This window comes from Pseudophryne corroboree, chromosome 11 (genome assembly GCF_028390025.1).
Source record: "Pseudophryne corroboree isolate aPseCor3 chromosome 11, aPseCor3.hap2, whole genome shotgun sequence".
NCBI classification, from domain to species: Eukaryota; Metazoa; Chordata; class Amphibia; order Anura; family Myobatrachidae; genus Pseudophryne; species Pseudophryne corroboree.
In genome coordinates this window covers 336972967-336995386 of record NC_086454.1, presented here as the reverse complement: position 1 = coordinate 336995386, position 22420 = coordinate 336972967, and the positions used below count along the sequence as shown (strand labels likewise).

Here is a 22420-nt window from a genome sequence, read left to right as displayed (position 1 = left end):
CTGTTTACGTGGGCGACTGCCGTGATGTTGTCCCACTGGATCAATACCGGCTGACCTTGAAGCAGAGGTCTTGCTAAGCTTAGAACATTGTAAATTGCCCTTAGCTCCAGTATATTTATGTGGAGAGAAGTCTCCAGACTTGATCACACTCCCTGGAAAAATTTTTTCCCTATGTGACTGCTCCCCAGCCTCTCAGGCTGGCATCAGTGGTCACCAGGACCCAGTCCTGAATGCCGAATCTGCGTCCCTTTAGTAGATGAGCACTCTGCAGCCACCGCAGAAGAAACACCCTTGTCCTTGGAGACAGGGTTATCCGCTGATGCATCTGAAGATGCGATCCGGACCATTTTTCCAGCAGATCCCACTGAAAAGTTCTTGCGTGAAATCTGCCGAATGGAATCGCTTCGTAAGAAGCCACCATTTTTCCCAGGACCCTTGTGCAATGATGCACTGACACTTTTCCTGGTTTTAGGAGGTTCCTGACTAGCTCGGATAACTCCCTGGCTTTCTTCTCCGGGAGAAACACCTTTTTCTGGACTGTGTCCAGAATCATCCCTAGGAACAGCAGACGTGTCGTCGGAAACAGCTGCGGTTTTGGAATATTTAGAATCCACCCGTGCTGTCGTAGAACTACTTGAGATAGTGCTACTCCGACCTCCAACTGTTCTCTGGACCTTGCCCTTATCAGGAGATCGTCCATCTTCTTTGAAGAAGAATCATCATTTCGGCCATTACCTTGGTAAGGACCCGGGGTGCCGTGGACAATCCAACCGGCAGCGTCTGAAACTGATAGTGACAGTTCTGTACCACGAACCTGAGGTACCCTTGGTGAGAAGGGCAAATTGGGACATGGAGGTAAGCATCCCTGATGTCCCGGGACACCATATAGTCCCCTTCTTCCTGGTTCGCTATCACTGCTCTGAGTGACTCCATCTTGATTTGAACCTTTGTATGTAAGTGTTCAAATATTTCAGATTTAGAATAGGTCTCACCGAGCCGTCTGGCTTCAGTACCACAATATAGTGTGGAATAATACCCCTTTCCTTGTTGTAGGAGGGGTACTTTGATTATCACCTGCTGGGAATACAGCTTGTGAATTGTTTCCACTACTGCCTCCCTGTCGGAGGGAGACGTTGGTAAAGCAGACTTCAGGAACCTGCGAGGGGGAGACGTCTCGAATTTCCAATCTGTACCCCTGGGATACTACTTGTAGGATCCAGGGGTCCACTTGCGAGTGAGCCCACTGCGTGCTGAAACTCTTGAGACGACCCCCCCACCGCACCTGAGTCCGCTTGTACGGCCCCAGCGTCATGCTGAGGACTTGGCAGAAGCGGTGGAGGGCTTCTGTTCCTGGGAATGGGCTGCCTGCTGCAGTCTTCTTCCCTTTCCTCTATCCCATGGCAGATATGACTGGCCTTTTGCCCGCTTGCCCTTATGGGGACGAAAGGACTGAGGCTGAAAAGACGTTGTCTTTTTCTCCTTTATACGGCAATACTTCCATGTGCCGTTTGGAATCTGCATCACCTGACCACTGTCGTGTCCATAAACAACTTCTGGCAGATATGGACATCGCACTTACTCTTGATGCCAGAGTGCAAATATCTCTGTGCATCTCGCATATATAGAAATGCATCCTTTAAATGCTCTATAGTCAATAAAATACTGTCCCTGTCAAGGGTATCAATATTTTCAGTCAGGGAATCCGACCAAGCCACCCCAGCGCTGCACATCCAGGCTGAGGCGATCGCTGGTCGCAGTATAACACCAGTATGTGTGTATATACTTTTTAGGATATTTTCCAGCCTCCTATCAGCTGGCTCCTTGAGGGCGGCCCTATCTGGAGACGGTACCGCCACTTGTTTTGATAAGCGTGTGAGCGCCTTATCCACCCTAAGGGGTGTTTCCCAACGCGCCCTAACTTCTGGCGGGAAAGGGTATACCGCCAATCATTTTCTATCGGGGGAAACCCACGCATCATCACACACTTCATTTAATTTATCTGATTCAGGAAAAACTACAGGTAGTTTTTTCACACTCCACATAATACCCTTTTTTGTGGTACTTGTAGTATCAGAAATATGTAACACCTCCTTCATTGCCCTTAACAAGTAACGTGTGGCCCTAAAGGAAAATACGTTTGTTTCTTCACCGTCGACACTGGAGTCAGTGTCCGTGTCTGTGTCGACCAACTGAGGTAAAAGGACGTTTTAACGCCCCTGACGGTGTTTGAGACGCCTGGACAGGTACTAATTGGTTTGTCGGCCGTCTCATGTCGTCAACCGACCTTGCAGCGTGTTGACATTATCACGTAATTCCTTAAATAAGCCATCCATTCCGGTGTCGACTCCCTAGAGAGTGACATCACCATTACAGGCAATTGCTCCGCCTCCTCACCAACATCGTCCTCATACATGTCGACACACACGTACCGACACACAGCACACACACAGGGAATGCTCTGATAGAGGACAGGACCCCACTAGCCCTTTAGAGAGACAGAGGGAGAGTTTGCCAGCACACACCAAAACGCTATAATTATACAGGGACAACCTTTATATAAGTGTTTTTCCCTTATAGCATCTTAATATATATAATCATATCGCCAAATAAGTGCCCCCCCTCTCTGTTTTAACCCTGTTTCTGTAGTGCAGTGCAGGGGAGAGCCTGGGAGCCTTCCCACCAGCATTTCTGTGAGGGAAAATGGCGCTGTGTGCTGAGGAGAATAGGCCCCGCCCCCTTTTCGGCGGGCTTCTTCTCCCGTTTTTCTGAGACCTGGCAGGGGTTAAATACATCCATATAGCCCCAGGGGCTATATGTGATGTATTTTTTAGCCAGAACAAGGTATTCTCATTGCTGCCCAGGGCGCCCCCTGCAGCGCCCTGCACCCTCCGTGACCGCTGGTGTGAAGTGTGTGACAACAATGGCGCACAGCTGCAGTGCTGTGCGCTACCTCATGAAGACTGAAAAGTCTTCTGCCGCCGGTTTCTGGACCTCTTCACTTTTCGGCATCTGCAAGGGGGTCGGCGGCGCGGCTCCGGGACCGGACTCCATGGCTGGGCCTGTGTTCGATCCCTCTGGAGCTAATGGTGTCCAGTAGCCTAAGAAGCCAATCCATCCTGCATGCAGGTGAGTTCACTTCTTCTCCCCTAAGTCCCTCGTTGCAGTGAGCCTGTTGTCAGCAGGACTCACTGTAAAATAAAAAACCTAAAAACTTTTTCTAAGCAGCTCTTTAGGAGAGCCACCTAGATTGCACCCTGCTCGGACGGGCACAAAAACCTAACTGAGGCTTGGAGGAGGGTCATAGGGGGAGGAGCCAGTGCACACCACCTGATCCTAAAGCTTTATTTTTGTGCCCTGTCTCCTGCGGAGCCGCTAATCCCCATGGTCCTGACGGAGTCCCCAGCATCCACTAGGACGTCAGAGAAAATAAGATTTTACTTACCGATAAATCTATTTCTCGTAGTCCGTAGTGGATGCTGGGCGCCCGTCCCAAGTGCGGATTGTCTGCAATACTTGTATATAGTTATTGCTTAACTAAAGGGTTATTGTTATGAGCCATCTGTTCAGTGAGGCTCAGTTGTTATTCATACTGTTAACTGGGTATAGTATCACGAGTTGTACGGTGTGATTGGTGTGGCTGGTATGAGTCTTACCCGGGATTCCAAATCCTTTCCTTGTAGTGTCTGCTCTTCCGGGCACAGTTTCCCTAACTGAGGTCTGGAGGAGGGGCATAGAGGGAGGAGCCAGTGCACACCAGTAGTCCTAATTCTTTCTTAGAGTGCCCAGTCTCCTGCGGAGCCCGTCTATTCCCCATGGTCCTTACGGAGTTCCCAGCATCCACTACGGACTACGAGAAATAGAATTACCGGTGAGTAAATTCTTATTTAAAGTATCCACATTCCTAGTTTGTCCACCATACTCCAATGTCTCCAGAGTCCCCCAGCAGGGTAATATAGAAAGCAGAACTAACTGCACCTATTGTTATCTGACGCCTGATGTGAGTGCAGGATTACAGGATTAGCCGACCTGTGCCGTGGGCTGAAGGGTGAACATGACAGATATCACTTTTATAAGCCTTGTGCTGGATATACCCTGGTGACACACGCAATGGGAGCAGGGGCTCAGTCAGTGCATCACGCTTTGAGGTAGATACAGATGTATCGAAACACGTTGGAGGGGAAGTCTGCAGACGGCGGGACACTTACCTGATGATCAGGAGGATGATATCCAGCGACACCTGAGACCCCCCCTATGATTCACGCTCATATGTCTACTGAGTCCCATACTCTGTATTCCAGCAATTGATTTTTCTGCTTTTTGTGTCTACCTGTTCTAGAAGACAATCGCTTTTGGTAGGAGTGTTTAATCTGTTTGTTTTAATAATAATAAATAAGAATTTACTTACCGATAATTCTATTTCTCGGAGTCCGTAGTGGATGCTGGGGTTCCTGAAAGGACCATGGGGAATAGCGGCTCCGCAGGAGACAGGGCACAAAAAAGTAAAGCTTTACTAGGTCAGGTGGTGTGCACTGGCTCCTCCCCCTATGACCCTCCTCCAGACTCCAGTTAGGTACTGTGCCCGGACGAGCATACACAATAAGGGAGGCATTTTGAATCCCGGGTAAGACTCATACCAGCCACACCAATCACACCGTACAACTTGTGATCTAAACCCAGTTAACAGTATGACAACAGAAAGGGCCTCTTAAAGATGGCTCCTTAACAATAACCCGAATTAGTTAACAATAACTATGTACAAGTATTGCAGATAATCCGCACTTGGGATGGGCGCCCAGCATCCACTACGGACTCCGAGAAATAGAATTATCGGTAAGTAAATTCTTATTTTCTCTATCGTCCTAAGTGGATGCTGGGGTTCCTGAAAGGACCATGGGGATTATACCAAAGCTCCCAAACGGGCGGGAGAGTGCGGATGACTCTGCAGCACCGAATGAGAGAACTCCAGGTCCTCCTTTGCCAGGGTATCAAATTTGTAAAATTTTACAAACGTGTTCTCCCCCGACCACGTAGCTGCTCGGCAGAGTTGTAATGCCGAGACCCCTCGGGCAGCCGCCCAAGATGAGCCCACCTTCCTTGTGGAGTGGGCTTTTACAGTTTTAGGCTGTGGCAGGCCTGCCACAGAATGTGCAAGTTGAATTGTGTTACAAATCCAACGAGCAATCGACTGCTTAGAAGCAGGTGCGCCCAACTTGTTGGGTGCATACAATATAAACAGCGAGTCAGATTTTCTGACTCCAGCCGTCCTTGCAATGTATATTTTTAAGGCTCTGACAACGTCCAACAACTTGGAGTCCTCCAAGTCGCTAGTGGCCGCAGGCACCACAATAGGTTGGTTCAGATGAAATGCTGATACCACTTTAGGGAGAAAATGCGGACGAGTCCGCAGTTCTGCCCTATCCGAATGGAAGATTAGATAAGGACTTTTATAAGATAAAGCCGCCAATTCAGATACTCTCCTGGCAGAGGCCAGGGCTAGTAACATAGTCACTTTCAATGTGAGATATTTCAAATCCACCTTTTTCAATGGTTCAAACCAATGGGATTTGAGGAAATCTAAAACTACATTTAGATCCCACGGTGCCACCGGAGGCACCACAGGAGGCTGTATATGCAGTACTCCCTTGACAAAAGTCTGGACCTCAGGGACAGAGGCCAATTCTTTTTGGAAGAATATTGACAGGGCCGAAATTTGAACCTTAATGGATCCCAATTTGAGACCCATAGATAATCCTGATTGCAGGAAATGTAGGAAACGACCCAGTTGGAATTCCTCCGTCGGAACCCTCCGATCCTCGCACCACGCTACATATTTTCGCCAAATGCGGTGATAATGTTTCACGGTGACTTCCTTCCGTGCCTTAATCAAGGTAGGAATGACTTCTTCTGGAATGCCTTTCCCTTTTAGGATCTGGCGTTCAACCGCCATGCCGTCAAACGCAGCCGCGGTAAGTCTTGAAAAAGACAGGGACCCTGCTGTAGCAGGTCCCTTCTCAGAGGTAGAGGCCACGGTTCGTCCGTGAGCATCTCTTGAAGTTCCGGATACCAAGTCCTTCTCGGCCAATCCGGAACCACTAGTATTGTTCTTACTCTTCTTTGCCGTATGATCTTCAATACCTTTGGTATGAGCGGCAGAGGAGGAAACACATACACTGACTGGTACACCCAAGGAGTTACCAGTGCGTCCACAGCTATTGCCTGTGGATCTCTTGACCTGGCGCAATATTTGTCCAGTTTCTTGTTGAGGCGAGACGCCATCATGTCTACAATTGGTCTTTCCCAACGGTCTATTAACATGTTGAAGACTTCTGGATGTAGACCCCACTCTCCCGGATGAAGATCGTGTCTGCTGAGGAAGTCTGCTTCCCAGTTGTCCACGCCCGGGATGAACACTGCTGACAGTGCTATCACGTGATTCTCCGCCCAGCGAAGAATCTTGGCAGCTTCTGCCATTGCACTCCTGCTTCTTGTGCCGCCCTGCCTGTTTACATAGGCGACCGCCGTGATGTTGTCCGACTGAATCAACACCGGCTTTCCTTGCAGGAGAAGTTCCGCCTGGCTTAGAGCATTGTAGATTGCTCTTAGTTCCAGAATGTTTATGTGAAGAGACTTTTCCAGACTCGTCCATACTCCCTGGAAGTTTCTTCCTTGTGTGACTGCTCCCCAGCCTCTCAGGCTGGCGTCCGTGGTCACCAGGATCCAATCCTGAATGCCGAATCTGCGGCCTTCTAATAGGTGAGCCTTCTGCAACCACCACAGAAGTGACACCCTTGTCTTTGGTGACAGGGTTATTCGCAGGTGCATCTGCAGATGCGACCCTGACCATTTGTCCAACAGATCCCTTTGGAATATTCTTGCATGGAATCTGCCGAATGGAATTGCTTCGTAAGAAGCCACCATTTTTCCCAGGACTCTTGTGCATTGATGTACTGACACTTTTCCTGGTTTTAGGAGGTTCCTGACCAGATCGGATAACTCCTTGGCTTTTTCCTCTGGAAGGAAAACCTTTTTCTGAACCGTGTCCAGAATCATTCCTAGGAACAGCAGACGAGTTGTCGGGATTAAATGGGATTTTGGAATATTCAGAATCCACCCGTGTTGTCTTAGCACCTCTTGAGATAGTGCTAAAGCTGTCTCCAGCTGTTCTCTGGACCTTGCCCTTATTAGGAGATCGTCCAAGTATGGGATAACTAATACGCCTTTTCTTCGAAGAAGAATCATCATCTCGGCCATTACCTTGGTAAAGACCCGAGGCGCCGTGGACAATCCGAACGGCAGCGTCTGAAACTGATAGTGACAGTTTTGAACAATGAACCTGAGGTACCCCTGGTGTGCGGGGTAAATCGGAACGTGTAGATACGCATCCTTGATGTCCAAGGATACCATAAAGTCCCCTTCTTCCAGGTTCGCTATCACTGCTCTGAGTGACTCCATCTTGAACTTGAACTTTTTTATGTAGAGGTTCAAGGACTTCAGATTTAGAATAGGCCTTACCGAGCCATCCGGCTTCGGTACCACAAATAGAGTGGAATAATACCCCTTTCCTTGTTGTAATAGGGGTACTTTGACTATCACCTGCTGAGCGTACAGCTTGTGAATGGCTTCCAACACCCTCTCCCTTTCGGAAGAGACGGTTGGTAAGGCAGACTTCAGGAAACGATGAGGAGGATCCGTCTCTAATTCCAACCTGTACCCCTGAGATATTATCTGCAGGATCCAGGGGTCTACCTGCGAGTGAGCCCACTGCGCGCTGTAATTTTTGAGACGGCCCCCCACTGTCCCCGAGTCCGCTTGAGAGGCCCCAGCGTCATGCTGAGGTTTTTGCAGGAGCCGGGGAGGGCTTCTGTTCCTGGGAAGGAGCTGCCTGTTGGTGTCTCTTCCCTCTTCCTCTGCCTCGTGGCAGGTACGACAAGCCCTTTGCTCTCTTATTTTTGTAGGAGCGAAAAGGCTGCGGTTGAAAGGTCGGTGCCTTTCTCTGTTGGGGAGTGACTTGAGGTAAAAAAGTGGATTTCCCGGCAGTAGCCGTGGCCACCAAGTCTGATAGACCAACTCCAAATAACTCCTCCCCTTTATACGGCAAAACCTCCATGTGACGTTTTGAATCCGCATCGCCTGTCCACTGTCGTGTCCATAAGGCTCTTCTGGCTGAAATGGACATAGCACTCATCCGAGATGCCAGTGTGCAAATATCCCTCTGTGCATCACGCATATAGATAAATGCATCCTTTATTTGTTCTAACGACAGTAAAACATTGTCCCTATCTAGGGTATCAATATTTTCAATCAGGGATTCTGACCAAACTACTCCAGCACTGCACATCCAGGCAGTTGCTATAGCTGGTCGTAGTATAACACCTGCATGTGTGTATATATTCTTTTGAATAACTTCCATCTTTCTATCTGATGGATCCTTAAGTGCGGCCGTCTCAGGAGAGGGTAACGCCACTTGTTTGGATAAGCGTGTGAGCGCCTTGTCCACCTTAGGGGGTGTTTCCCAGCGCGCCCTAACCTCTGGCGGGAAAGGGTATAATGCCAATAACTTTTTTGAAATTATCAACTTTTTATCAGGAGCAACCCACGCTTCATCACACACGTCATTTAATTCTTCTGATTCAGGAAAAACTGTTTGTAGTTTTTTCACACCATACATAATACCCTGTTTTACGGTATCTGTAGTATCAGCTAAATGTAACGTCTCCTTCATTGCCAAAATCATATAACGTGTGGCCCTACTGGAAAATACGTTTGAATTTCTACCGTCGTCACTGGAATCAGTGCCCGTGTCTGGGTCTGTGTCGACCGACTGAGGCAAAGGGCGTTTTACAGCCCCTGACGGTGTTTGAGGCGCCTGGACAGGCATTAATTGATTGTCCGGCCGCCTCATGTCCTCAACTGACTGTTTAAGGGAAGATAAACCATCACGTAATTCCACAAATAAAGGCATCCATTCTGGTGTCGACCCCCTGGGGGGTGACATCTGCATATTTGGCAATTGCTCCGCCTCCACACCAATATCGTCCTCATACATGTCGACACCACGTACCGACACACACCGCAAACTCACAGGGAATGCTCTAATGAAGACAGGACCCACTAGCCCTTTTGGGGAGACAGAGGGAGAGTCTGCCAGCACACACCACAAAGCGCTATATATACAAGGGATATCCTTATATTAAGTGCTCCCTTATAGCTGCTTTAAAATATATATATATATATAGCCATTAATGTGCCCCCCCTCTCTGTTTTACCCTGTTTCTGTAGTGCAGTGCAGGGGAGAGACCTGGGAGCCGTTCTGACCAGCGGAGCTGTGACAGAAAATGGCGCCGTGTGCTGAGGAGATAGGCCCCGCCCCTTTTTCGGCGGGTTCTTCTCCCGCTATTTTTCCAGTCAGGCAGGGGTTAAATATCTCCATATAGCCCCTATGGGCTATATGTGAGGTATTTTTAGCCTTGTATAAGGTTTATATTTGCCTCTCAGAGCGCCCCCCCCCAGCGCTCTGCACCCTCAGTGACTGCCCAGTGAAGTGTGCTGAGAGGAAAATGGCGCACAGCTGCAGTGCTGTGCGCTACCTTATGAAGACTGAGGAGTCTTCAGCCGCCGGTTTCCGGACCTCTTCACGCTTCAGCATCTGCAAGGGGGTCGGCGGCGCGGCTCCGGGACCGGACTCCACGGCTGGGCCTGTGTTCGATCCCTCTGGAGCTAATGGTGTCCAGTAGCCAAGCAGCAAATCCACTCTGCATGCAGGTGAGTTTACTACTTTCCCCCTAAGTCCCACGTTGCAGTGATCCTGTTGCCAGCAGGACTCACTGTAAAGAAAAAAACCTAAACTAAACTTTCTCTAAGCAGCTCTTTAGGAGAGCCACCTAGATTGCACCCTTCTCGTTCGGGCACAAAATCTAACTGGAGTCTGGAGGAGGGTCATAGGGGGAGGAGCCAGTGCACACCACCTGACCTAGTAAAGCTTTACTTTTTTGTGCCCTGTCTCCTGCGGAGCCGCTATTCCCCATGGTCCTTTCAGGAACCCCAGCATCCACTTAGGACGATAGAGAAATAATAGTAATATCTACGGTATTACACTACGGAGGCTTTTTTTCATTGACATATTTGGGGCAACGTGTGCCAGGAAGTCGTAATAGCAGTGGAATATATATCCAATACGGCTGGATCCGCTCCTTGGCCTTGCTTTGCTTACTGTATAGCAGACTGTGTCATTTATCTTATACATGTTAAGCGGAATTCATTTATCATTGTTACACTGTTCTGAGGTACTGAGGGACACCCAGGAACAGCAACAGAGACCTTCCATATTACTGAAGGATCGTAATCATACTAAGTATTGTGTGCGCTTGTGTGTGGCGGTCAATCAGCGCACTATTTATAAAGGAACATAAACGGTCCTCCGGGTATTCAGCAAAGGGTGTGAGCAGGACAAGAAATGAAAGCCTAATGATGATGGAATACCCCTGTAACGGGTGTAGTATGAGTGGCCGGCGGCCGGGATCCCAGGGGCCAGCATAACGGCGCCGGGATCTCGACCGCCGGTATACCGACAGCTGGGCGAGCGCTAATAAGCCCCTTGCGGGCTCGCTACGCTATTTATTCTCCCTCCAGGGGGGGTCGTGAACCCCAAGAGGGAGAGAGGAAGAATATGTGTCGGCATGGCGGCGGTTGGGATCCTGGCCGGCGGCATACTGAAGACCACCCCCTGTAACATTACTGCAAGAAATACACAGAGCAACAAACACACGGAACACAACTATGATTACTGCCGCACTCACCGATTCATGGATCTTAGCCTTTCTCTGAGCGACTGCACAAAAGGATCAATCCAGTGGTGTCGCAAGACAACAGTCTGTGATTGGCTGATATGAAACTCGTTCATCTTGGACAGCACAACGCCGTTTTTTCGAGCCAAAGACACCAGATCTTCCAGCATCTCACAGAACTCCTCATCGGGGCGATCTGAAAGGCGGGGTGCAGTTAGAAGCAGGCAGACGTATCACCAACCAATATAAGTACTGAATGTGACACACATTGTGCCAGGATCATAAATACAGTGACAAATAACACATTGCAGCAGTTACCGAGGATTCTGTGCGTGCAACCCAATGCCATTCATACAATATATATATATATATATATATATATACACACACACACCATTCATTACAGGGTGAGAAAGGTGGTTCCGTTACTTAGAGTGCACTGGGACTTAACTTTTATTCAATCAATTAGAACTTAATCTAATTAACACATTATTTAAAACCAGGTAAATAAAGAGAAACGTAAAAGTGGGAGAATGTAATCTTAGAGCTTCCTAGCTATTAACATTCTCCCATTCTACCTATGTTATTATTTCTCTGGTTTAAAAATAACGAGAGTTATGGTAGACTTACCTTTGTTAACTCTCTTTCTTCGAAGTTCCCAGGGTCCACAGGGAACATCAGGGTTGTAGGTGGTGGATGAGAGTCCGGGCACCAAACAGTTAAGCTTTCAGCGTATCCCAGAATGCTCGGCTACTCTCCCCTATAACCCCGCCTCCAGGCAGGAAGAGGAAAGGAGAGAAGAAAGACGTGAGGCACATAAGAACACATTCTCGCAGACAGAAGAAAGGAACCAGAGGCCAACACCGTAAAAACCAAGAGAGGCCAGGTGCGTCAGGGTGGGCGCCCTGTGGACCCTATGAACTTCAAAGAAAAAAAAAAGAGTTAAAACAAAAAGGTAAGTCTACCATAATTCTCATTTTCTTCTTCAGGGTACACAGGGGTTCCACAGGGAACATCGGGGATGTCCTAAAGCAGTATTTCAAGGGAGGGGACGCGCCTGAGACGATAAAAGAATCCGTTGTCCAAAGGAAGCATCCTGGGAAGCGAATGTATCAAAGGCATAAAACCTAAGAAATGTGTGGACCGAAGACCACGTAGATGCCTTGCACAATTGTTCGGCGGACGCACCACGGCGTGCTGTCCATGAGGGTCTTACAGACAGGGTAGAATGGGCAGAAATAGGAGCAGATGGGGCATCCCATGTTTAGTTGCTGGTCTTAGAGCCACCAAGTCAGTGACAGCCAAACCTCCGGAGTCAGAGTTATCATTTGGCATCTGATGCAATGATGTTGGCCATTCCACCTGGAAAGAATCAGTCTTTGCAGAGGACAAGAATGAAACTGAGCAAATTCAACCATATCGAATTGACACCATTAGCCTGAAGATTTGCATTGCTGAATGCACTGTCTCGAGGACGGTGAAGGAAGCGACGTATTTTGTTCTGCAGTTTCAAAATCTTGTCCAGGAATAGGTAAAGTCGTTGACTGTGAGAATCCAGAAGTGCTCCCAGATGCAATATCCATTGTGAAGCGATAAGGGAGAACGTTCCAATTCATTAGCCGTCCGTGACATCGCAGGAAGGCTACTGTCAGTTGGAGATGACTAAGAAGAACATCGTGTGAGGTCGCCAGGATCAGCAGATTGTCCAGGTATGGGAGAATCCGAAATACCCTGGCGACGAAGGTGTGCTGCCATGACAGCGATAAACATTCTTGGTGCCGTGTATAGGCCAAATGGCAGTGCCCGGAACTGATGTTGGTTGCATATAGCAAACCGCAGGAATTGCTGCTGAGAAATAGCAATAGGAATTTGCAGCTATGCATCCTATATATCCAAGGAAACCATGAAGTCCCCAGGATCTATGGGTAGAACTATGGATCGCGCGGTTTCCATGTGAAACTTGGAAACTTTCATAAACTTGGATTTGAGGTTGAGAATAGGCCTGTGTGACCCGTTCGGTTTTGGAAGAGTGTCGAATAGTAGCCTCTGAGGAACCGGTACTATCACTCCCGAGTGTAGAAGGGAATTGACTACGTTTTGGAGTATCTGAGCTTTGATCGGATATGAAGGTAGGCTCGTGTTGAAATACTGTTGAGGGGGGGCGTCCTTTGAATGAGACGGCATACCCGCGGGAGACAACTTCTTGAAGTGGTTGTGGTCCAAACCTGCGCAAAGTGCATAAGTCGGCCTCCCACCCAGAGGTCCCCCAGGGGGAGGCCCGCCCCGGCAGGCTGCAGTCTTGTTAGGTTTTGTTGCAGGCTGACGAGCTGCCCAGGGTTGCTTGGCCTTGGGCTTAGAGGGCTTTGCAGTACTCGTTTATCTAGGAAATTACTGTCCCTTAGCCTTTCCTTGTGGACAAAAGGATCAAAAAGTGGTACTTTTGGCTCGCTGAGCAGGATTAGTTGAGGGCAAAAAGGCTGTTTTGGCCGCAGCCAAGGATGTCACAGATTTATTTAGTTCTTCACCAAAGAGACAGTCATCTGTGATCGGACAAATTTCCAAAGTTTTCTTGGAATCCAAATCCACCTTCCAATACGGCAGCCAAAGAATACGTTGTGCTAGCATACATTTAGCAGACACCTTTGCTGCTAAAACGCCAGCCTCAGATAAAGCTTCTCCAATGTAAGAACACGCAGATTTAACATGCATGAGATACATCCTGCATTCCTCAGACATATCTAAAGGCAGTTCCTCTTCAATTGCCAGCACCTATGCTTCAAAAGCCTTAGCACCCAAGAAAGAAGCTGCCACTCTGGGTCTATGTATAGCCCCTGTAAGCGAATAAATAGATTTCAGACAGTTTTCTATACGTCTATCTGTAGGGTCCTTCAACGAAGAGACAGTGATAACAGGCAAAGTGGATGACACCACAAGACGTGTAACATAATTAGCAGCTGTGTTGCGCTCTCTGTGGCATGACACATAATTAGCAGCTGTGTTGCTCCCTCTGTGGCATGACACAATTAGCAGCTGTGTCGCTCTCTCTGTGGCATGACACACACAATTAGCAGCTGTGTTGCACTCTTTGTGGCAGGACATACACACAACATATAATTAGCAGCTGTGTTGCACTCTGTGGCGTGACACATATAATTAGCAGCTGTGTTGCACTCTCTGTGGCATGACATACACACATATAATTAGCAGCCGTGTTGCATTCTGTTAATGACACACATAATTAGCAGTTGTGCTGCTCTCTGTGGCATGACACACACACATAATTAGCAGCCGTGTTGCACTCTGTGGCATCACACACACACACACACACACATAATTAGCAGCTGTGTTGCACTCTCTGTGGCATGACACATAATTAGCAGCTGTGTTGCACTCTCTGTGGCATGACACAAACACCTAACTAGCAGCTGTGTTCCTCTCTCTGTGGCATGACACACACATAACTAGCAGCTGTGTTCCTCTCTCTGTGGCATGACACACACATAATTAGCAGCTGTGTTGCTCTCCCTGTGGCATGACACACACAATTAGCAGCTGTGTTGCTTTCTCTGTGGCATGACACAAACACATAATTAGCAGCTGTGTTGCACTCTGTGGCATGACACACACGCATACTGTAATTAGCAGCTGTGTTGCATTCTCTGTGGCATGACACATACATATAATTAGAAGCTGTGTTGCATTCTCTGTGGTATGACACACACATACTGTAATTAGCAGCTGTGTTGCTCTCTCTGTGGCATGACACATACATATAATTAGAAGCTGTGTTGCATTCTCTGTGGTATGACACACACATACTGTAATTAGCAGCTGTGTTGCTCTCTCTGTGGCATGACATACATAATTAGCAGCTGTGTTGCACTCTCTGTGGCATGACACATAATAAGCAGCTGTGTTGCGCTCTCTGTGGCATGACACACACACATAATTAGCAGCTGTGTTGCTCTCTCTGTGGCATGACACACATAATTAGCAGCTGTGTTGCTCTCTCTGTGGCATGACACACACACATAATTAGCTGCAGTGTTGCTCTCTCTGTGGCATGACACAAATAATTAGCTGCAGTGTTGCTCTCTCTGTGGCATGACACAAATAATTAGCAGCTGTGTTGCTCGCTCTGTGGCATGACAAATAATTAGCAGCTGTGTTGCATTCTCTGTGGCATGACACACGTATAATTAGCAGCTGTGTTGCGCTCTCTGTGGCATGACATATACATATAATTAGAAGCTGTGTTGCTCTCTCTGTGGCATGACACACACACATAATTAGCAGCTGTGTTGCATTCTCTGTGACATGACACACACACACACACACACACACACACACACACACACACACACACATACTGTAATTAGCAGCTGTGTTGCACTCTGGCAGGACACACACATAATTAGCAGCTGTGTTGCACTCTCTGTGGCATGAAACACACACATAATTAGCAGCTGTGTTGCATTCTCTGTGGCATGACACACACACACACACACACACACACACACATACTGTAATTAGCAGCTGTGTTGCACTCTGGCAGGACACACACATAATTAGCAGCTGTGTTGCACTCTCTGTGGCATGACACACACACATAATTAGCAGCTGTGTTGCATTCTCTGTGGCATGACTCACACACATACTGTAATTAGCAGATGTGTTGCACTCTGGCAGGACACACACATAATTAGCAGCTGTGTTGCACTCTCTGTGGCGTGACGCACACACATAATTAGCAGCTGTGTTGCATTCTCTGTGGCATGACACACACACACACACACACACACATACTGTAATTAGCAACTGTGTTGCTCTCTCTGTGGCATGACACACAAATAATTAGCTGCAGTGTTGCTCTCTCTGTGGCATGACACACAAATAATTAGCTGCAGTGTTGCTCTCTCTGTGGCATGACACACAAATAATTAGCTGCAGTGTTGCTCTCTCTGTGGCATGACACACAAATAATTAGCAGCTGTGTTGCTCGCTCTGTGGCATGACAAATAATTAGCAGCTGTGTTGCATTCTCTGTGGCATGACACACGTATAATTAGCAGCTGTGTTGCGCTCTCTATGGCATGACATATACATATAACTAGAAGCTGTGTTGCTCTCTCTGTGGCATGACACACACACATAATTAGCAGCTGTGTTGCATTCTCTGTGGCATGAACACACACACACACACACACACACACACACACACACACTGTAATTAGCAGCTGTGTTGCACTCTGGCAGGACACACACATAATTAGCAGCTGTGTTGCACTCTCTGTGGCATGAAGCACACATAATTAGCAGCTGTGTTGCACTCTCTGTGGCATGACACACACACACATACTGTAATTAGCAGCTGTGTTGCACTCTGGCAGGACACACAGATAATTAGCAGCTGTGTTGCACTCTCTGTGGCATGAAACACACACAATTAGCAGCTGTGTTGCACTCTCTGTGGTGGGCGTGACATACACACAAACAAACACATATAATTAGCAGCTGTGTCACACTCTTTGTGGTATGACACACACATACTGTAATTAGCAGCTGTGTTGCGCTCTCTGTGGCATGAAACATACACATAATTAGCAGCTGTGTTGCACTCTCTGTGGCATGACATACACACACATATAATTAGCAGCTGTGCTGCGCTCTATGTGGCATGATACACACAATTAGCAGCTGTCTTGCACTCTCTGTGGCATGACACACGTATAATTAGCAGCTGTGTTGCACTCTCTGTGGCATGACACACGTATAATTAGCAGCTGTGTTGCGCTCACTGTGGCATGACACGCACATAATTAGCAGCTGTGTTGCTCTCTCTGTGGCATGACACACGTATAATTAGCAGCTGTGTTGCGCTCACTGTGGCATGAACACACACATAATTAGCAGCTGTGTTGCACTCTGTGGCATGAACACACACACATAATTAGCAACTGTGTTGCGCTCTCTGTGGCATGACACACACACATAATTAGCAGCTGTGTTGCACTCTCTGTGGCATGACACACATAATTAGCAGCTGTGTTGCGCTCACTGTGGCATGACAAACATAATTAGCAGCTGTGTTGCGCTCACTGTGGCATGACACACACACATAATTAACAGCTGTGTTGCGCTCTCTGTGGCATGACACACATAATTAGCAGCTGTGTTGCGCTCTCTGCGGCATGACACACACACATAATTAGCAGCTGTGTTGCGCTCTCTGCGGCATGACACACACACAATATCCTGTTATACTCACATGGTACATAGACATAAGTCGCCCAGTTTCCCTGCTCATGCTGGAAGCTGCGCAGCCGTCCTCCATGTTTGCTGACATCATCGCAGTACTGGGCATCGGCTGAGTCTTGGAACAGGTGTAATACACTCTGTGGGACTGGCAGGGGCTGTGTCCGCCTGTAGGGAACAGACGAGGGTCAGCCATATTTATCACAGCGACACGGACAGGAGAAGTGCACAGAGAGTGTTACATTACTGCACTGCATCACACCTGCAGGAGACAATACACACACAGGGGGCCGGACAGAGAATGAGACACACACACACACACACACACACACACACACACACACACACACACGTAAGACAAACAGAACATAGAATTTACCAGACAGAATTGCTATTCTCAGGTTGGTGACAGAGACACACACAGGGTACATACACCATACATACATGACACACATAGATGTACACACAGGGTACATACATGACACACAGATGTACACACAGCACTCACATGATACACACGGGGTACACACATCACACACACCCGCCAGGGGGCTCCGCACGTTCCTCCCCCTCGTCCTCGGAGCTGCTGTACCCGACCAGAGCCAGCGTGTCTGCCGGCATCAGTTACCGGAAACTCGGCCGGTGTCCCCTCAATACTGTCCGCCGGGAACCACTGCAGGGTAGAGGGTTCCGTGTTACTGCGTCACTCCATCACCCCCACAGCCTGCCCGTCACCTCTAATTACCCCTATCACCTCCGTCTCCCACATACCTGCCCCCATCACCTAGGCCCCCTTCCCGGATAACTGCCCTCAACACATGTGCCCCCTCCCACTTAACTGCCCCCCATGGGCCCCATCACATGTGCCACCCTCCCAACTAACTGCCTCCCAAAACCTCTTCCTCCCAGCTAACTGCCACCCATCATCTCGCCCTCCCAAATACCTGCCCAACCGTCACATCCCAGATAACTGCCCCCCATCACCTGGGCCCACCTCCCAGATGATTACCCCAATCACCTACCCCCCCCCCCAGATAACAGCCCACCACCTACCCCCCTCCTAGATAATTGCACCCCCTCTCACCTGTGCTCCCCCCCAGATATTCATCTCCCGTCACCTGCGCCGCCATATAATCACCTCCCGTCACCCGTGCCCCAGATATTCACCTCCTGTCACCTACTCCCCCAGATATTCATCTCCCGTCACCTGCTCCCCCAGATATTCATCTCCCGTCACCTGCGCCGCCATATAATCATCTCCCGTCACCTGCGCCGCCATATAATCATCTCCCATCACCTGCGCCCCAGATATTCATCTCCCATTATCTGTGCCCCAGATATTCATCTCCCGTCACCTGCTCCCCCAGATATTCATATCCCGTCACCCGCTCCCCAGATATTAATCTCCCATTACCTACTCCCCCAGATATTCATCTCCTGTCACCTGCTCCCCCAGATATTAATCTCCCATCACCTGTGCCGCCATATAATCATCTCCCGTCACCTGCGCCGCCATATAATCATCTCCCGTCACCTGCGCCGCCATATAATCATCTCCCGTCACCTGCGCCGCCATATAATCATCTCCCGTCACCTGCGCCGCCATATAATCATCTCCCGTCACCCGCGCCCCAGATATTCATCTCCCGTCACCTACTCCCCCAGATATTCATCTCCCGTCACCTGCGCCCCCAGATATTAATTTCCTGTCGCCTGCGCCGCCATATAATCATCTCCCGTCACCTGCTCCCCCAGATATTCATCTCCCGTCACCTGCGCCGCCATATAATCATCTCCCATCACCTGCGCCCCAGATATTCATCTCCCATTATCTGTGCCCCAGATATTCATCTCCCGTCACCTGCTCCCCCAGATATTCATATCCCGTCACCCGCTCCCCAGATATTAATCTCCCATTACCTACTCCCCCAGATATTCATCACCCGTCACCTGCTCCCCCAGATATTAATCTCCCATCACCTGTGCCGCCATATAATCATCTCCCGTCATCTGCGCCGCCATATAATCATCTCCCGTCACCTGCGCCGCCATATAATCATCTCCCGTCACCTGCGCCGCCATATAATCATCTCCCGTCACCCGCGCCCCAGATATTCATCTCCCATCACCCACTCCCCCAGATATTGATCTCCCATCACCCGCTCTCCAGAGATTCATCTTCCGTCACCCCCGTCCCAGATATTCATCTCCCGTCACCCGCGCCCCCAGATATTTATCTCCTGTCACCTGCGCCCCCAGTTATTCATCTCCCGTCACCCGCACCCCCAGATCTTCATCTCCCATCACCCGCTCCCCCAGATATTCATCTCCCGTAACCCACGGCCCCAGATATTCATCTCCCGTCACCTGCTCCCCCAGATATTCATCTCCTGCTCCCCCAGATAATCATCTCCCGTCACCTGCTTCCCCCGCTCCCCCAGATATTCATCTCCCGTCACCTGCTCCCCCAGATAATCATCTCCTGTCACCTGCTCCCCCAGATATTCATCTCCCGTCACCTGCTCCCCAGATATTCATCTTCCATCACCTGCGCCCCAGATATTCATCTCCCGTCACCTGCTCCCCAAATATTCATCTCCCGTCACCCGCGCCGCCATATTATCATCTCCCGTCACCCGCGCCGCCATATAATCATCTCCCGTCACCCGCGCCCCCAGATATTCATCTCCCGTCACCCGCGCCCCCAGATATTCATCTCCCGTCACCCGCTCCCCCAGATATTCATTTCCGGTCACCCGCTCCCCCAGATATTCATCTCCCGTTACCCGCGGCCCTAGATATTCATCTCCCGCCACCCGCGGCCCCAGATATTCATCTCCCGTCACCCGCTCCCCCAGATTTTCATCTCCCGTCACCTGCTCCCCCAGATATTCATCTCCCTTAACCCACGGCCCTAGATATTCATCTCCCGCCACCCACGGCCCCAGATAATCATCTCCCGTCACCTGCTCCCCCAGATATTCATCTCCCGTCACCTGCTCCCCCAGATAATCATCTCCCGTCACCTGCTTCCCCCGCTCCCCCAGATATTCATCTCCCGTCACCTGCTCCCCCCGCTCCCCCAGATATTCATCTCCCGTCACCTGCTTCCCCAGATAATCATCTCCTGTCACCTGCTACCCCAGATATTCATCTCCCGTCACCTGCTCCCCAGATATTCATCTTCTGTCACCTGCGCCCCAGATATTCATCTCCCGTCACCTGCTCCCCAAATATTCATCTCCCGTCACCCGCGCCACCATATTATCATCTCCCGTCACCCACGCCGCCATATAATCATCTCCCGTCACCCGCGCCCCCAGATATTCATCTCCCGTCACCTGCTCCCCCAGATATTCATCTCCCGTCACCCGCTCCCCCAGATATTCATCTCCCGTTACCCGCGGCCCTAGATATTCATCTCCCGCCACCTGCGGCCCCAGATATTCATCTCCCGCCACCCGCTCCCCCAGATATTCATCTCTCGTCACCTGCTCCCCCCGCTCCCCCAGATAATCATCTCCCGTCACCTGCTCCCCCAGATATCCATCTTCCGTCACCTGTGCCCCAGATATTCATCTCCCGTCACCTGCTCCCCAAATATTCATCTCTCGTCACCTGCTCCCCAAATATTCATCTCCCGTCACCTGCACCGCCATATTATCGTCTCACCGACTCCCCCAGATATTCATCTCCCATCACCCGCTCCCCCAGATATTCATCTCCCGTCACCCGCGCCACCATATAATCATCTCCCGTCACCCGCGTCCCCAGATATTCATCTCCTGTCAACCGCTCCCCAAGATATTCATCTCCAGTCACCCGCTCCCCCAGATATTCATCTCCCATCACCCGCTCCCCCAGATATTCATCTCCCATTACCCGCTCCCCCAGATATTTATCTCCCATTACCCGCGGCCCCAGATATTCATCTCCCGTCACCCGCTCCCCCAGATATTCATCTCCCGTCACCCACACCCCCAGATATTCATCTCCCGTCACCTGCTCCCCCAGATATTCATCTCCCGTCACCCGCTCCCCCAGATATTCATCTCCCGTTACCCGCTCCCCCAGATATTCATCTCCCGTTACCCGCGGCCCCAGATATTCATCTCCCGCCACCCGCTCCCCCAGATATTCATCTCCCGTCACCTGCTCCCCCAGATAATCATCTCCCGTCACCTGCTCCCCCAGATATCCATCTTCCGTCACCTGTGCCCCAGATATTCATCTCCCGTCACCTGCTCCCCAAATATTCATCTCCCGTCACCCGCGCCGCCATATTATCGTCTCCCGTCACCGACTCCCCCAGATATTCATCTCCCATCACCCGCTCCCCCAGATATTCATCTCCCGTCACCCGCGCCACCATATAATCATCTCCCGTCACCCGCGCCCCCAGATATTCATCTCCCGTCACCCGCGCCACCATATAATCATCTCCCGTCACCCGCGTCCCCAGATATTCATCTCCTGTCAACCGCTCCCCAAGATATTCATCTCCAGTCACCCGCTCCCCCAGATATTCATCTCCCATCACCCGCTCCCCCAGATATTCATCTCCCATCACCCGCTCCCCCAGATATTCATCTCCCATTACCCGCGGCCCCAGATATTCATCTCCCGTCACCCGCTCCCCCCAGATATTCATCTCCCTTCACCTGCTCCCCCAGATATTCATCTCCCGTCACCTGCGCCCCCAGATAATCATCTCCCATCTAGCAACCTTCGAAGTTTATGATTGGAAATACTTTTTTCCTTGAATTATGGGTTTGCGACTGTTGGCAGCTTCATCTGCAACTCTGGACCCCCGAAAGTGGTGTCCGAAGCTCAGCTAATATGCCTGAAGCTCTGACAACTTCTGCATGTGCATCAATGGTTATACAATGGAATGGTTGTGATGCTATGGCTAGTAGCCATCACATGACTTGATTTGATGGGCCTAATTCAGACATGATCGCTAGGCTGAGTTTTCGTACAGCGGGCGATCAGGTCAGAACTGCGCATGCGTATGCACCGCAATGCGCAGGCGCATCGCACGGGTACAGAGCAGATCACCGCTCAGCGATGGGTTTGTGCAAAGAATCCATTTGCACGGGCGTTCGCAAGGAGCATGACAAGAAGAGGGCGTTTGTGGGTGGCAACTGACCGTTTTCAGGGAGTGGTTGGAAAAACGCAGGTGTGCCTAAGCGTTTGCAGGGCAGGTGTCTGACGACAATTCCTGTCCCGGGCAGGCTGAAGTGATCGCAGCGGCTGAGTAAGTCCTGTGCTGTGCAGACACTGCACAAGATCTGTTTGTACCGCTTGGCTGCACATGCGAGCGCACACTTGCAAAGCAAAAATACCCTCCCCCTGTAGGCGGCTACTATCTGATCGCAGGA

The 22420-nt window shown here is 49.8% G+C and overlaps 1 protein-coding gene across 4 annotated transcripts in view; it reads right to left on the bottom strand.

The window, feature by feature from the left end:
* Positions 1-22420, bottom strand: part of USB1 (U6 snRNA biogenesis phosphodiesterase 1) — a 45380-nt gene that overhangs the window by 16443 nt on the left and 6517 nt on the right. For 2 of the 4 annotated variants that reach the window (XM_063945827.1, XM_063945828.1), the window contains exons 2-4: positions 17570-17712; positions 17053-17207; positions 10797-10980 (exon numbers count right to left, since the gene is read on the bottom strand). In XM_063945827.1, the coding sequence (XP_063801897.1) occupies positions 10797-10980; positions 17053-17207; positions 17570-17712 (482 nt within the window). Of the gene's footprint in view, positions 1-10796; positions 10981-17052; positions 17208-17547; positions 17713-22420 lie in introns of those variants that run through there. The other 2 variants (XM_063945829.1, XM_063945830.1) reach the window with 2 other exon arrangements.